A 16,250-nucleotide genomic window follows, 5' to 3' on the forward strand; every position below is an offset into this window, starting at 1 on the left:
GGCAGCTGTGGGACCCTGCTCTAGCCCCTTCACTAATGCAAATATCACTTGAGTTATAAGAACCTCTTCCGTGTAGCCCTAGATACCCAGCCTCTTCTATGGAGCTCCATCTGCCAGAGCAGGTCCTAACACTGTAGTCCCTACTTGTATTTTAAGAGTGTCCAGATACAGCCTACACTGTTTGGCTATATGTTCACTGGTAAATGAAAACTTATCCTGAAGCATTCCCTGGCCCTGAGGCCAACTGTGGTGGAACAAACCACAGCCATGCTGTTTAACACTCTTACCCTCCAAAATAGAGTGGTGATACTCAGTCCCTGTCCTATAACCAACCTCAAACCATCTTCTGGACTGCCCAGGAGTGTTAGCTGGGCCAAGGCAATGAACCATGCCACAGACCATGCTACAATTTAACAGTACAGAAGATCTATTTCTAGTATTTGTGCCCAGGCTCTGATACTGCTGGTTTACCTACATACCTGTAGCCCTAGATACCCAGCTTCTTCAGGCACAGACCAGGCCTCCATATTCACAAATATCAGTAGTGAAATCCTCAACTCTCCAATTGCCAGGATGCTCCAGTTCAACCTGCACTAGCCAAAATGAGCAGAAAAGCAGAAGACTCTCTATGCTTCAATTACAGATGGGGATGAAATCCCCTAGCACAGAAAATAAGGCACCGAGATTTTAAAAGCCTCTTTTACATGGACTTTTTGCAAACCTTAATATTGAAAATATACCCAGGAGACAAGCCACCTGTTGGGACTGCAGCACATAAACCATACAATAATTTAGTTGGAAGCAATATCTGGAGCCTATCCAGTCCAAGCTCCTGCTCAAAGCATAGCCAGCTTTGATGTTACATCAGGTTGCTCAGGAATTTGTCCAGGCAGGTTTGGAAAATCTCCACAGATAAATATTCCCAAACTCCTTGGGCACCTGTTCCAGGGCTAAACCACTCTCCAGGTGAAGAATTTTTTCCTTGTATCTAATCAGATTTCCATTGCTTCAACTTGTGTTCATTGCTTCTGGTGTTTGTTTGGGGTTTTTCCATGTGTTTCCAAGAACAGTCTTCTGTAGAGCCACCTATTGCAGTAAGATCCCACCCTGAGCTTTCTCTTCTTGAGACTGAACAAACCTGGTCCCCCAGCTTTTCCCCGTATGCTGTGTGCTCCAGCTCCCTGACCAGTTTAGTGGCCATTCACTGGACTTGCTCCAGTTTTTCAACATATCTCTTTATCTGGGGAGCCCCAAACTGGATACTCCAGCTAAGTGGAGTACTGGAATGCCAAATAAAGTTAATAAACCCTCTCCTTGATGTGCTTATAATAGTCTTACTAATAAAGTCCAGTGTCCACTTAGCCATCATTACCACAAGACCACACCGCTGACTCATGTTCAACTTCTTGTACCTCGAGACCCATTAGTCCTTTTCCTGCAGAGTCACTTTCTAGCCAGCTGATCCCCAGCCTGTGCTGTTGTGAATGGTTATTCAGGAGCAGAACTTGGCACTTGACTCTGTTGAACTTTACAAGGTTTCATGAGGTTCCTCTAGCTCACTGAGGTTCCTCGAGGTCCCTGCCTCCTGCTGTAAAAACTGTCCTGTCCAATTTGGTACCACCTACAAACTCCATCCCATTATCCATATCATTACTGAAGACACTAAGCAATATTGATCTCTGGCTGCTTTTAAGTGGCTGCCAGTTTGACTTCAGCATAGCATTGAGTCATAGAATCACAGAACACCAGGTTGGAAGGGACCTCAGGGATCATCTGGTTCAACCTTTCTTGGCAAAAGCACGGTCTAGACATGATGGCCCAGCACCCTGTCCAGATGAATATTAGAAGTGTCCGAAGTTGGGGAATCCACCACTTCCTTGGGGAGATTATTCCAGTGGCTGATTGTTCTCATTGGGAAAAATTGTCCTCTTCTGTCCTTTCAGATTCTCCCTGGGAGTAACTTGTGCCCATTACCACTCATCTTTTCCATGTGAGTCCTTGTAAAAAGGGAGTCTCCATCTTCTTTGTAGCCACCCTTTAAATACTGGAACATGGTGATAAGGTCTCCCCTAAGATTTCTTTTCTCAAAGGTGAACAAACCCAATTCTCTCAGCCTTTCCTCATAGCGCAGGTTTCCCAATCCTTTAATCATCTTTGGGGTCCTCCTCTGGACCCTCTCCAGCATATCGATGCAACCCAGCATGCTGTTGGCTGATCCAAATGTAAGTCAGTCCTTAGGGGGCTGGGTTGAAGTGAAATCTCCAAGTATATTAGTACCTCTTAAGGAGGTGGTTCCAGATCAGAAATCTTCACCTCCAGTTGCCCATTCCCAGAGCTCAGAGAGGCAAGAAAACAGGCTCTTATCTCCATAAATCATGCGGTTAGCCTCTCAAAAAGATGCAGGAAAGCCAAGTCCAGCAATGTGGTAGAGCAGAGTTGGGCTATGGTCCCCTTCAGCTGGCCAAATTCACATTTTCTAGGTCTTCAGAAGTGGGAGACTAGATGTGGCACTCTTATTGCACCAGATGGCATGATCATTTAGGGAAACATCTCCCTTTTTTGCTGCTTGTTTACTTGCTAAATGCAAACTGTGGATGTTATATGAAATACCATCCTGACATCAGTGACAAACAAGTGATCCCATGTGTCAGGGATATGGAAAGGACACTCACAAATGCCAACACCATATCACTAAGTCTGATGTAAGTACTGCTAAGCAGAGCCAGGCCCCTGCCAAGAACCTTTTAAACCCCACAAAGCTCAAATCCCACAGCAGAGCAATAAAAATCACTTTAAGACCTCACAGATGATAGAGAGCCCACTTACACAGGTTGGGCCAGAGTTACCCTCAGCTTTCATTAGTTTTGGATTGCTACAGTACACTGCCAAAGAGCAAATACGAGTCCTGGCTACGCTGAAACTGCCACATGTGAAAGTGTTTAAAGATATCAGCTGTGCTTTTGGAATAGGGTATTTTAAACTAAAGTTTGGGTTTAGGGGAGAGTGGGATCAGCTCGCTTTATCCTCTTTACTCCTGGCCCTACTTTCTAGAAGCTGCACGTCCCTCCAGCCTTGCTCCTGGTACAAGGTGAATTCCCTTTCGCAGGATCACTCCACAAATGCAGACTGCTGGCCAGTTTCATTTCACAACTCTTAGTCTAAGCCCTCAGTAGGTAATTCATCTTACCAGTTGCATTTAGTATGATAAAACTCCCTGATCTACTGTCTTTATCAATCCAACCTCTGATGGTAAAAACCCAAATCAGATGGCAACAAAGCCATGCTAGAGGATTTTACCAGCTGCAGCTTGCAGACAGCATTGGCTTTAAAACTGGAATCAGTCTCAGTGATGTAATGTCCATATCATCGAGCTCACCACAATGAATGGGTTTTAGTCAGTTTAAGGCTGCTTCCCAGCATGACTATTTCTTTATTACCCCTTCCTGGTGAAAAAAAGAAATTGGAGCCAATGCCTATTAATCACATCCGTTACTTTGGTTACTCACTGTTACTTGTTTTTCTCCAATAAGGGTGACACATCCAAATCTGAAATTCAAGCCATACGTTACTGCTTTTGATTGCAAAACCTATCTGGGTTTGAAAGAATGTTTCCAAACAGTTTAATTTTTGCATTACAGTAACTCTTAGATGCTCTGGTAGAGATTGGAGCCTCTTCCAAGGCAACAGTCATCACAGATGGATCCACAAACAGATTTAGACACCTAGTTTTGAGATGGGTGACTAATCCCACAGTGAAGTTAGGTGTATGCCAGATGCTTGAGAACATCTGCGCATCTGTTAACCTCATGATCAGACTCACCTGCCATATCCATGTTGAGCCTGCAAAGGCAGGTTCCTGCACAGATGAGGCAGGCTGTCCAGAGCAAGCAGGACCATGTACACCTGAATGTGTGAATGTGTTAGCATTCTGTAAGGCTGTCAGGTAGTGGTTTCCCCCAGGTTGTCCATGGATCTGGAAAGGTAGCAGGGCATGGAGCACACCCCAGTATCAACATGTGTGCATTCAAAAAAAAAAGAAAAATAGAGCCTGAGAGGAAAACTCCACCCACTTGTCAGAGGATGCACTCTCTGAGTCCGTGAATTTAGCAAAAAAAAAAAAAAAATTGGAGCACTCATTCTACTTGTTCAACCAGCAAAGTATAAGACCTTGAAGTATCAAAAGGACCAAATGATTGACTGTAATTAAAGTCTTCAGAAAGAGAACCACTGCCTAAAATACTATTTCCAGCAGTGCATGTGAAGTGGTTAGGAACTGGAACAGGACTGGTGGTACCTGATCAAGAGACAAATTCTGTGGCACACTTTGGCTTAGTGTAAAGGCATCAGGAGCAGCTCTACATCTCAAGTTAAAACAGTCAGCAGAACCCTAGATTTCCTTGCTATCTTTTGATGAGCAGGTGAAAGGAATAACCTAAGATAAATATTCCCTTGAGGGAAGTAATTTACAAACATTTGACAGCTTTAGGAGGAAACTCCTCCCAAGCAGAGGACAGGATTTTTCTCTGAAACATGCAGCATGATTTCTTGCTAAAGAATAAAACAGGAAAAGTTACTTGCTGAGAGCTATGAAGCAGAGAGGACAGAATGAAAGATGGAAGATGCAGGAGTCAATTAACTAAGAGGAGAGAAATTTAGTTCCTGCTGACATGCCTGAATCAGCACTGTGGTTATCTACTCATCTGCCAGAAGAGAAAGCAAACTTTGATGGAATGGCCAAAAGGACATAAGCAGGAAGAAAGTATCTCTGACATTGCAGGTGAGGCAGCTGCCTAAATTCCTTCACATTTTACCTAGGAGTGGCTTGAAACCGCCTCATTCTGCAAGAGAATCTCTATCATAAACAGGAGAGACGTTCTCCTTCTGCTCATGGACAGTTTCTCATTTATTTTAAAGATGCTCCATTAGCTGTGGTTGAAACAAAGTTCAGCTCCTTCATAAAGTGAGAGCTGCTGGAAATGTCTAAGCCTCTGCTTCAACTGCAAATTAGCCAAAATTAGCCATCCTACCAGCCTGTGAAGGATGTCTTCATAGAGCATTGATGAGCCAGTCTGCACCACATGCAGTATATCAAATCCCAGGCATTTTCAGCTTAGCACATGCCCATTAAATTTGATGTTCTCTTTAAAAGCCAGTGCAGAAGACAGTTAATAAAGATGGGCTTTGTCCACTTTCTACAGTAAGCAGCCTGGGAAGGTAATTGCTTTATCAGTAATGCTGTCACAGTTTCAGATGGGGGCAACAGAAATACACTGGATTTCTCTTCCTTACTGTGGCATACAAGACTCCACAGAGGACACAAGAAGTGAGTTGGGTTTAGAACCACAAGAAGTGTGGAAGACAAGGGGGAGAAAACCAAACTACAGATACTTAGCCCTTGAGACCAACCAATGTGAAGACCTACCAATGAAAACAAAAGAAAGACTATTCTTAAACAAGAAAAAGATGCAGAAGCAGATATGTAAAGAAGAGATGTGTAAAACAGGAGCAGAGACCCAAAACAATTAAAATGTTGCTGGTTTGGAAGCCAGAATAGAACGGGCTTCAGAAAACCTGCACAGTCAATCTGTTCCAAGCACAAGAAAACCCTCTTCAAGTAGGGAAATAAAGGAATTAATTCATTAGAAGAGATTGCTAAAAGCATTTCTGAGCTGTAAGCATGGATTCAGCAGAATTTTTCCTTGATAAGCCACGGGGCTGTTGAAAAGGGTTTGCAGTCAGGTCTGATGGGGAAGTATCACTGGGGCTTTGGCCCACACATTAACTCCGGTTTCCAGGTCCCTGCTCCCCAGCTGTGGTACGAGCACTGTCTGATGATGTGCAGAACAGAGTCAGAAAGATGCTCTAACATCTCATGGTCAACATTGAGGGCAAGAAGAGTCTACCTCCCCCACAGCAGCATTGGTCCCATCAAGCTGTTTCTTCTTCTGAGAGCTTTTATATTTGAGGGACTTTCTATTTGGTTTTTGCTTTGGCAGTATCAGGTACTTTGGTATCATGTTGAGCTGTGTTTCCGATATAAATTGTCATCGTCATTATTACAGATAGCAGCAGGGAACTTCGTGTCGGTGCAGTTGGATATAGCATCTATGTCTTGCCCAATGTCACTGAAAACAGCTGGCTAAAAAAGAAATCTACATCCAAAAATTACAAGGATGTGCAGAGAATGCCAGCTTTACATTAAAAAGTACATTTTAATGAAAGAGAGAGAAAAATTACTCACAACACACTTCATAAAACTTTGGAAACTTCAGCAGTAGGCCAGAAAAGAGAAAATGATGTTAAAAGAAACTAATCACATCTAGAGACTGCAACTGAAGGACTGATTGCAGGTTTAATTACTAATTCTATAGCCAGATTTAGAAACTCTTGATTTCTTAATATGAATTCAAATCATCTTATCACCTTTGTATCTGGAACCAGAACTCATATAAAACTTATGAGGCTCCAGTTTTGCAGAGACTGACTCAGAGTGTGTAAAGTTGAGCAAATTAATAACATTTTGCAGGTTTGGGGGCTAAAGTGAGAATCTGAGGACAGCTTCAAACTTGGCTCCATGAAGTCTCAGAGAAAAAAGCAGTTTCGGTCTGGCAACGACAGTATAATTTTATTATTTAATTTTCAGCAGAGTTGACTGTAAGGCATTCAAGATAAAAAGCAAAGAAGCTAACAGCTTTTGCTTCTCTCAGTAGAAGATAGAGATGGGGCACTCAATGTTTCTACCGCTCTGTAAAGTCCCCAAGTTCATTTTCATTATAGCCCAACAAAAGTATTTTCCTGAACATGGGTATAGTTCAACAAGTACCTAGACCCAGGCTGAAGCAAGGTTTGAACTTTGGAAGCTGTGGGACTGGCCCATTTTTTCAAGAGACAGCTGACAAAATCTGCAAGTCACTTCTTGCCCTTGGTTCCTAAAATAAAGCATGGCATGCTTGCAAACTCACAGGTTTCACATTACCTTTGTTTCTCAGGCTCAGCATTCACCATCGTGGTAATTTTGTAATATTCTTGAGTGACATGTGAATTATTTTAAAAGGAACTTTATCAGTGCTGAACAAGTTACACTGGTTTTCATTCAGAGTAACTCCATGGAAATAAGTTGAGATGCTGTAGATTTAAATCTCTTAAATTCTGCCCTTTTATTATTAGGATTATATTCTAGATTTGCTTTTAACTGTTAGTTAGGCAATAGGCATCTTTTATAAGATCGGCTACTAAAGAAGTTGATACTACTGATACAAATAGCCACTTTACTTCCTCAAATATCACATCAATATCATCACAGAGCCTCCTAGTGCTATTTAAATTTCTTCTTTCAGAATTTTTATTTACAACCACTTCATGGGGTCATACTCCACTGTAAACAACTTTTTAAAACCAAGTTGAACCTTGGCTTTGAGAAAGATCTTGCCCAGAAGCAAATTTGAATGGATTTTTCCATTTTTTTAAAAAAATGGTAATTGTGTGCATATAAGAACAACTTCATATAAATCATTTTTTATGACTCTGGAATGCAACAATAGTTTGAGTTTTCTAGAAATGGCCATAAAGTGGTTTTAATTACCTCCTGGTGTTTTGAGACAAAAAGTAAAACATGCAAAGTATCTAAAATTGAAAAACAACTTTCTGAAAGCAGGCTTTGTCCCATTTAAACTTACCATTCTAAATGGGAATTTCATTTCAATTTAAATTTAATGAGGTATTATATGTGAATTAAACAGAAACTGATTTATTTAGCCTTCAAACTTGGATACGTGTGGGGTGTATTACATACAAACAGATTGGCCTCTAAAAACATGTTCTTAATCATGAGCTAAACACATAATAAGGTAGTTTCTGCACTGAATATAAATGAAATGTACATAGAGTCACACCTACAGGCAGGGGCGCTCTGGAAGCCTGATGTGCACATTAAAGAGGAAATATACGGTCTGACTCCCTCCCATGTCTGCTGCTCACCCCACAAACACAGCCTTACAGCTGTTTTAAAGGCTGTCATCTCCCATATGGTGAAATCAGGACGTAGCACAAGAGCATTTCAGTCACAAGGACTCAGATCTGCTAAAGGATGGCTGTGCTACATGGCATTATCTGATCAGCACAGATTTCAGTGGATACCCTATCTCCTCCTGCTGCCCCGCTCCCCCACTGCTTTCCCCATCAGTGCCAGAGGTTACTACCCTTCATGGCTCCAGCTCCACAGTTTAGAGGACTTTTATTTTTAAGTATTTGCTTAAGACCAAGATTAGAGCACAGCCACAAACTTGTACTGATGGAAACACAGGATGGAAAATGGTCACGGATGGTGAAGTGGAAGAGAGACATAAATGCACGGCTGGAGGGGCAGCAATCTCTTAAAGCCAGCTCTTGCCTTGGCAGGAACAAAAACATGTACCATGGAATAAAATGGATTTTTTTACTGCATGTATTTCATACTTATTCACATGCTAGATCTGATCACAGATAAACAAACTAGAAGGGTCTATTATTTATATTCTGTAATAAATATTTATATGAGGGACTGTGAAGGCTCTGGTTTGAGTCATATATACATCTGCATTAAGAGGAGTAAACCAAAACTAATTGGGTTGGATCACCTTCTGTCACTGCATTAAAATGAAAAATGCCAGGGAATGAGCACCTAGAGTACAGGGTCCTTTGCTGAACTCATTCCTCTGCTCTTTCGTTATCAGATCCAATGAGCTAAAGAGCACCATTGACCATCTGAGTTTCCTCAGGGCTTTGTAAACACATCCATTTTCCCCCTACAGAGGCACAGGAGAGAACTTGTATGTTAAGTGACAAGGACATTTCACTTCTCAGCAGACTATTAGCTTAACACACACACCACAACCCAAAGCTAGGCTTTGGAGCCAGAGTTCCCACGATCTTGCACCGACTCCAAACCAAGCCCAGATTCCTTCTACCCAGGATGAGGAGTTGAATTGATGTGAGCTCTTTGTATACGTGATGGAAAGAGACAGGGTCCTTGAGAAGGAGACCTGGATCCTGATGTTAGAGGTCAGCTGAACATGTCCATCTCACTCTCTGTGTCTCAGGGGGGTGGCTACTGTAAAAATGTATATATATGTGAATATGTCAGGTGCCCTGAATATTATCAAGGATATTGCTCCACTAAATGATAAAAAGGGTAATAGTTTCACATCCAAATTCTTCCTCCTCAGTCCCCTAATTAGATCATTACCTTGCACTCCAATACAAGTAGGAAAAGGCCATTTTTTAAAATTGGCTTCTCTTGGTACAAACAAGTCACTCGGAGATGCAGGCAGAGACAGCTGTAAACAGCATGATAAAGGGGCAAAGGGCTCACTGAGCTGAGGGATATTAATGGTTTGTTGCTTGCAAATAACCCTTTCCCTAGAGACCTCCCTATGCTCTGTGTATTCTCTCTGCATACGCTGTCAGCGAAGTGGAGGCTTTATTAAGAGAGTTACAAATAAGGTCAAATTCCTTTAGGAGCTTTTCAGAGTTCCCAAGGCATTCAAGGAGCAGTCCAGCTGTTTGCAGGGGTTTCCCATTACGGTCAGAAACACAAGTTTCAGCATGTTTCCAGTTAAAAGAGGATCCTGGCAGATTTTCTCTTTAACATGACAGGGATAGGATCGAGTTCTTCACAATAACTTTCTCTTCACAGATGCTAAGCACATTTGTATAGACGTTAGACAGAGAGAAAGTGTGTGTCTGGCATGGCATGGTGTGTGAACTCTGACTTGGGGATCTTACATCACCCAAAAGCAGCACAGCGATGGCTGGGTTATGCAGGTGTCAAAGGGCTGCAACATCACAATACCTCGGATCCCTCTCTGAGCACCTAACGTACCTCGTGTCTCTGCAAAATCCAGGAAACTCACCATTAGTGGACTTTATCCTCTCAATACTCCTACAGGAGTACAAGGTCTTGTTTTTCAAGGCAGAAACAACATAAACTAAATTATTTGTTCCCTTACCTTATGGCAGAGTCAGAAATATATACAATGCTCTATTAGGCCATCCCTCCTCCCCATCTTAGACCTCAGTTCTTGAAAAGGTTCAGCTGTGGAAGCCGTAGGTTTCTAAATTCAACCCAAATGTGCATTTTGTTCACAGAAAAGATGGAAAAAAATTTTCTGAACTGTTTTTCATTAGGAGAGGAAGAAAGGATACCCTTCCCCACCTTTGGGGCAAGTATGAGATCTTCACTAATCAAGTAACTCATGCTGCCTGGATAAAAATAATCACTGCAAACTTGTCCAGGACCTACTTCCTGGGAAAGGCCCTTTGCCAAGGCTTAGACTTGACACAAATCATCAGTCCCATGAAATTCAAACAGAATAAATCTTCCATGTGCAGAACATAGCTGGGTTCTGCCTTACGGGAACTGGATGCTGCCACAAAGTCTGAGTCATACGGTCATATTTGTAAGATCAGCTCGTTGCTAATGTCTGCGATCAAAGGCTGTCATGGAGCAGCCCTCCCCATATCGCAGGGCTGTGGAAACGTGCAGGGAAATGTTCCCTAGCTAGAGAAAGCTTTGATTTATAAGCCATGATGTTTTCACCTGCTCCTGAAGGAACAGAGTTGCCTGCTGGGCTAGGCAGGCCCGTGGCAGGAGTACAGTTTCTGGAGCAGGTTGGGGGACTCTGTGCACCACTCCCACAATTGCTAGTGGCAGCTGGGAGCACAGCCCCCTCACTTCAGTGCTGTAAATGTAGGCAGGACTATTTTCTTGCAGCATGCTGGGGAAGCACAGTGTGATTATGTTTTTCACTGATTTGGGTTGCAGATGGATCCTACACCAGTTTCTCCTGTGGGGCCAAGAGAGGATTGATAACTCACCTTCCATTTTGTGCATCGCTAGAGCTCTGTCCCATTGGGTCAGCTCACACAAACAGATGAAGGGAAGGTCACGATAGGCAGAAACTGCCTCTAGCACTGGCAGCGTCATGACAAGGGGATCAGCGAGCTGTTGCTGAACACACTAGCAGATCTGGACAAACACTCTCAAATATAGCTGGGATTTGTGGGATGGAGCATGGTGAGTTGAAAGACCACCTGCTCACTCACATTTTTTTCAGTTAAGCTTACACACACACCCCCTCTATTCAGAATTTCAGCATGCAGGGAAACATCGGCATCAATAGCTATACTGTCTGTCTTTCACATTACACTCACAGTGCCCAAATGCCTGAGGAAACCTGGGGAAGGCCTTGCTCCGTGGTGCGTACCTCAACTCTCATCCCCAGCCCATCCCAGAGACACTTCCCACTCTCCCTTTGCTGTCATGCAGGCAGGACTTACCTACCCCCTCAGCACCCCAGCAGCACCAGGCTGACTTAACAGATACTTGAGATCCCAGCAACTCGAAACATGCAGATATTTGCTCCTGTCCAACAACTTGGTCATTTTTAGCATTGGTTCACAGCTTAAAACCGTGCACTGGATTTCAGTGTAGAGCTACCTCAGCTTTCCCGCCACTAGCTTGGCACTACATTGTCTTGTACTGAGCCTGCTCTTGTAACTAGTTTCATTTACGAGCTGGCACCGGAGGAAGGCCCTGCCTCATCCCACCAGCAGACTGGGTGCTATGCTCTAGGATCCAACACCTCATTTCCTTGGGCAAACATCCCAATTTGTAGAGATCACAAGGCCAGTTTGAAAACAACAGGGCATACAAGTGCTATAGTGGTATGGCACGTGCAGCCGTGCTGCCACACCTCACTGCTTGTTCTCTTAGCTACAGCTTTGCTCTCCCAGCTCCACTATTCCATTTTCTAGTGCCACACACCCTGCTCTCAGCCAGTACAAGTTTCAGGACTTTGCATCTGGACAAAGAAGAGTAAAACTTTACCCTTTGAGGTTTCACACAGAGTTTTGCTTCACACTGACACTCAAGAGCAGGTCCTGTTGCTAGTACCTTGTCACCGGTATGTGCCTGTTTCTGCTGTCTCAGCAAGGACAAAGGAGTGGTGTGCTCAGGTATATGCTAGAAACCCATTGAGTTTCGCTGACTCGGCAAGTTATCACCCAGCAGCCAAACCACCACAGCAACCTGCGTGCATGCTCTTAGCCCATCCCGAACACCACATAAAAGAGGTCTAGGCAAAACCTGTTACACATATCTGTTTCGGCTTCTGCACCCTGGCAGCTGGGGGACAACAGGAGCACATCCAGGGACATAGGTCACCTCAGGAAATGGGAAGTAATTTCTTAAAGGACAGTGACTCTCCTGCCATGCATCTGAACCACGGGACTGCTTAGGAGACCCTGAACTACTCAGCTGTGCTGCAAGTGCTCAGATTTTCACAGCTACACAACTAAGGCACTCACCATGCTGCACAAAGAATCTGACTGGCCTGATTCCACCTGTGGTTTCCTAGTGACACCCACCATCTCCATATCATATTTCCAAGCAATCACTTCACATGTTTCCATTTGAATAGCATTTAACTCCTTAAGGGCACTGGATCAGCAGGTGTAAAGCCAAAGATCCCCAGATACAGCTTAACAGATACCAGTACAGGCAATAGCAGCAGCTCAAGCTTCCCTGTACAGCCCCTCCTGAAGCCTTTCCCACTCTGGAGGCAATTCCTTTGGGAAACCAGTTAATTCCCTCTCACCTCTGCAGACAAGGATGATAAGGAATGCTGACCACAGGATTCTGCACTGCGGACAGTTGTTCTCTCTGCCACAGTCTAAAATATGCAAAGTCATTTCACATTGGCTCAAGAACAGACAGTTCTAGTGAATGTCTTTAAATTTTTCGATCTTTAATGCATGAATGTAAGAGATTATGATAGTCTGAAAGTAAAGAAGCTGCTCGAAGGTACTGAAGTCAACCATGACATGATGCAACTTAACAACTTGCTTTTTGAATTTTTACCCCTTGCTTTAACTTCAGTAAAAGTTTAAATGATATGTCAAGGCTTGACTTGGCCACAGATGGTCTATGACATCCACCAATAATATGATCCTCCGTATTACAGATAGAGATTCAGTGTATGAACCACCAGGAGGACAGAAAATCAAACAAGAAATTCAAGGAGTACCTTCAAGCATATAAACTGATGAATCTGCTAAAAGTCTGCAGCTTGGTAACTTGGCTAAGGCACCTAACTGAACCTCAGTTTGGTGCTCATGGTGAAGTTCACCGCTGATTAACAAGGTACCACACACATCAGGAGCACCACCGTGGCAGGTTGCGTGTCCCACTCCTGCTTTTCCTAATCAGGATCTGTGCCAGCTCTACCATGATGACAGCAAATGAAATCACCCTGCCCAGATCAGTCTCTGTCAAGCCGTTCCCCTGCTTACCAATCATGGGCATCCCTAGGTTTTGGTATGGGCACTCCAGGCTGCCTCCTTGTGTCCTTCCAAAAATAGCAGAGTAAATGGCTATCACCATGCTCTTCTTACAGCTTAGCCTCAGCTTGTCATCTTCACAGGCTACTTTACTCTTGTATTCATCTGGAAGGAAACAAACACTTAATTATTCAGCTGATCCAGAGGTGGACATTCAGCATAAAGGGAGCCCTCTCACCTCCCCATGGTGTGCACTTGTCAGAGGCAGCAGCAATTCTGGGCATACACCCAGAGGTGCACATCAGCTGCCAGCACAATCCCAGCCTTACAACTGCATTTGTTAGAGTAGCACTGATCATTTGCATTATGCATTCTCTCTCTGGCATTATCAGCACATTTAATGAACATATTTTAATGTACCACATGTCAGTTCCAGTAAATAGCCAATAATTTCATTTTACAGACAAGTAAGTGAGGCATGGCAGTTGAGTGATTTCCACACGGTGATATTAGAAGCCTGTGGCAGGGGAAGGTAAAAGCCCATCTTTAGGCACCTTTCTCATCCACAGATCAGCCCTTTATGTGCCAAGCATTTATTCTACATCACAGCAGCTCAAATGCAAACATAATTATGCTCAATAGCTTTTTTTTCCCAGCAGCTCTCCCTTGGTAGACTCAGTAGGAGCTATACTAAATTTGTTAACAATGGCAGCTGCTCTTCCCTATTGCAAATACAGATATGCAAAGCTGCTCCTCAAATTCTTCTTGAAATGGTCAGCCCAAGCATGCAAAGTACACTCTTGCCTTTGTAAGGCTGCTGCACACTGAACAGTCACCCAGTTTACATCTCTCAAGGAGACTGGGCAATTATTTCATAAGAAATCACATGTCAATCCCTCCTCTTTACTATTATTATTTGTATTATGGGAACCTCTAGAGGTCCCAACCTAGAACAGGCCCTCCCCATGTATGTCTGGCAACGCACTGCAGAAGACAAACACTATTTTGAAGAGCTGAGTCTCTACAGCTAGACATCTACAAGTGTGAAAGAAAGAGACTAAGAAAACTGAAGTGGTGTGTCTAGAGTCACCCCAGCCAACCCAGGGCACAGCCAGGAATATAACCTCAACCTCCCCAGCCTCTGTAGAGTGACCTTCCACTTGATTATGTTATTTACTATTAGAAATGTATCCACAACAACATCTAAATTGCTTAATGGGAAGGGTCCCTGACCTGTAGTAACTTTCCAAGCATGATCAGTCATTTCATCTGAAATGCTCCTAGTTGTACCAGGTCAACATTGTGTCACAGAGCACACTAACAACCGAACAGTGTAGATAATCATCAGCCAGTGCCTGGGGTTCCCATGGCCCTGTATCATTTACTATCATAGACGTGACTTTTGTCTCTCCCTGTCACCAGTTGTCTAATATCACACACACACATATGTGTAAGAACTTATGCAAAGTCCATATATGCATCAAACTACTCAGTAACTGAGAATACCAGCTAATAATTACTTTATAGTTTAATACTTCAGCCTTTACACCATGGCAGCTAGCACTTAATGTAACACTTTTGACTGTATCGTAACTATCGGCTCAGGAATAATTTTTCCTTATTGGAGATGGAGAGGAATTTTCCACCAAACATGAATCATAGAGGAATTTATGTTGGAAGACTCCTCAGGAGGCCATCTGGTTTAACCTGTGCTCAAAGCAGGGTTAATTTCTACATTAAATTACGTTTTTTCAGAAGAAACTGCATGGAGAAAATCCAGTATTATACCAAAACAGGCATGTGCTGATTTAAAAGAAATGTCTGAGAACAAACAACTCCTCACACTCAATTTGGAAATTCCTACTTGAAGCCAAAAAGTAGCCCCTTCAAAATACTCTATTACCTGGTGATCAGAGCACCCACTTGAAATGTGAAAACCCTGGTCCAAACCCTCACAATCTGGGTGAGAATCTTAACCTTAGACACTATTCCAGTATGTAATCTTCCTTCTCACTCTGCAGCCTTTTTACAAAAATCTCTGAAAGATCCTAGTTTTTATCCCACTGCAGGGAAATTTTTAAACCTCTAAAACATTTATTGAATGGGAAAGTGTTTTCCATCCTCCCCTGTAGGTGAAGACAGAATTAAGACCTAACTCATTCATGAGAGAATCTGTGTGAAGAGCACACATCCTTCAGCAATGCCTACAGGGATAAACCCATGACCAGCTGAGTGTGTAAAACAGTGACAGGAATCAGGAATAGAAGCTCTTTTCAACATCAGAGTATGTAGGGAGAGAGAAACCTCATACAGCTGTGAAGAATCAATCATCATTTTATCTATATGGGTATTTCATCCACAATCACCATGAAGGCATCTATACACTGAACATACTAAGGGGTATCATCTTCACCTATAATTGTCTCCCCTAGGATTTTTGTTTCTTCTGTGAGGGAAATGGGATCAAAGCTTTAACCTGGCTATACAGTATAAAATTTAACAGAGTATAATAGAACTTTATAGACTGAATAGACTTTTTTCTCCTTAGAAAAAAATAAATGGATTGAAGCTAAAAGCACAAAGGCACAAAACTCTGCAACAGGACAAGCTATACATAGTTAATGTTAAACCAATATCATGGAAAGGGAAAGTACTTCTGACTGGCTGAAGTGGTTGAAATATGAAACAGTTAATTAACTTTAGAAAAAGATCAATTTTGAAGTCTCTAATGAGTGAGTGCCAGGGTCCTCTGTGAAGGTCTTATTTCTTACAAAGCACTAACTCAATTTCCTCTTGTTATTTGGTTATTATTAGCCACATGTCCTAATAAACAAGTATAACTGACTGCTTAACCACATGTCCCGTGGACCCATTTAAGGTCCTTAGAATATTTATTAAATTCTGTTGACCATTCAAAGTCAGGGCTTGTCATT

General features: G+C 42.8%; 1 protein-coding gene across 1 annotated transcript in view; it reads right to left on the reverse strand.

The window, feature by feature from the left end:
* EVA1A (eva-1 homolog A, regulator of programmed cell death) overlaps positions 1-16,250 on the reverse strand; it is a 211,065-nt gene that overhangs the window by 108,812 nt on the left and 86,003 nt on the right. The window contains exon 4 of the mRNA XM_074861440.1: positions 13,330-13,482. Within this exon, the coding sequence (XP_074717541.1) occupies positions 13,330-13,482 (153 nt within the window). The remainder of the gene's footprint in view (positions 1-13,329; positions 13,483-16,250) is intronic.

Source organism: Strix uralensis, chromosome 3 (assembly GCF_047716275.1).
Source record: "Strix uralensis isolate ZFMK-TIS-50842 chromosome 3, bStrUra1, whole genome shotgun sequence".
NCBI lineage: Eukaryota > Metazoa > Chordata > Aves > Strigiformes > Strigidae > Strix > Strix uralensis.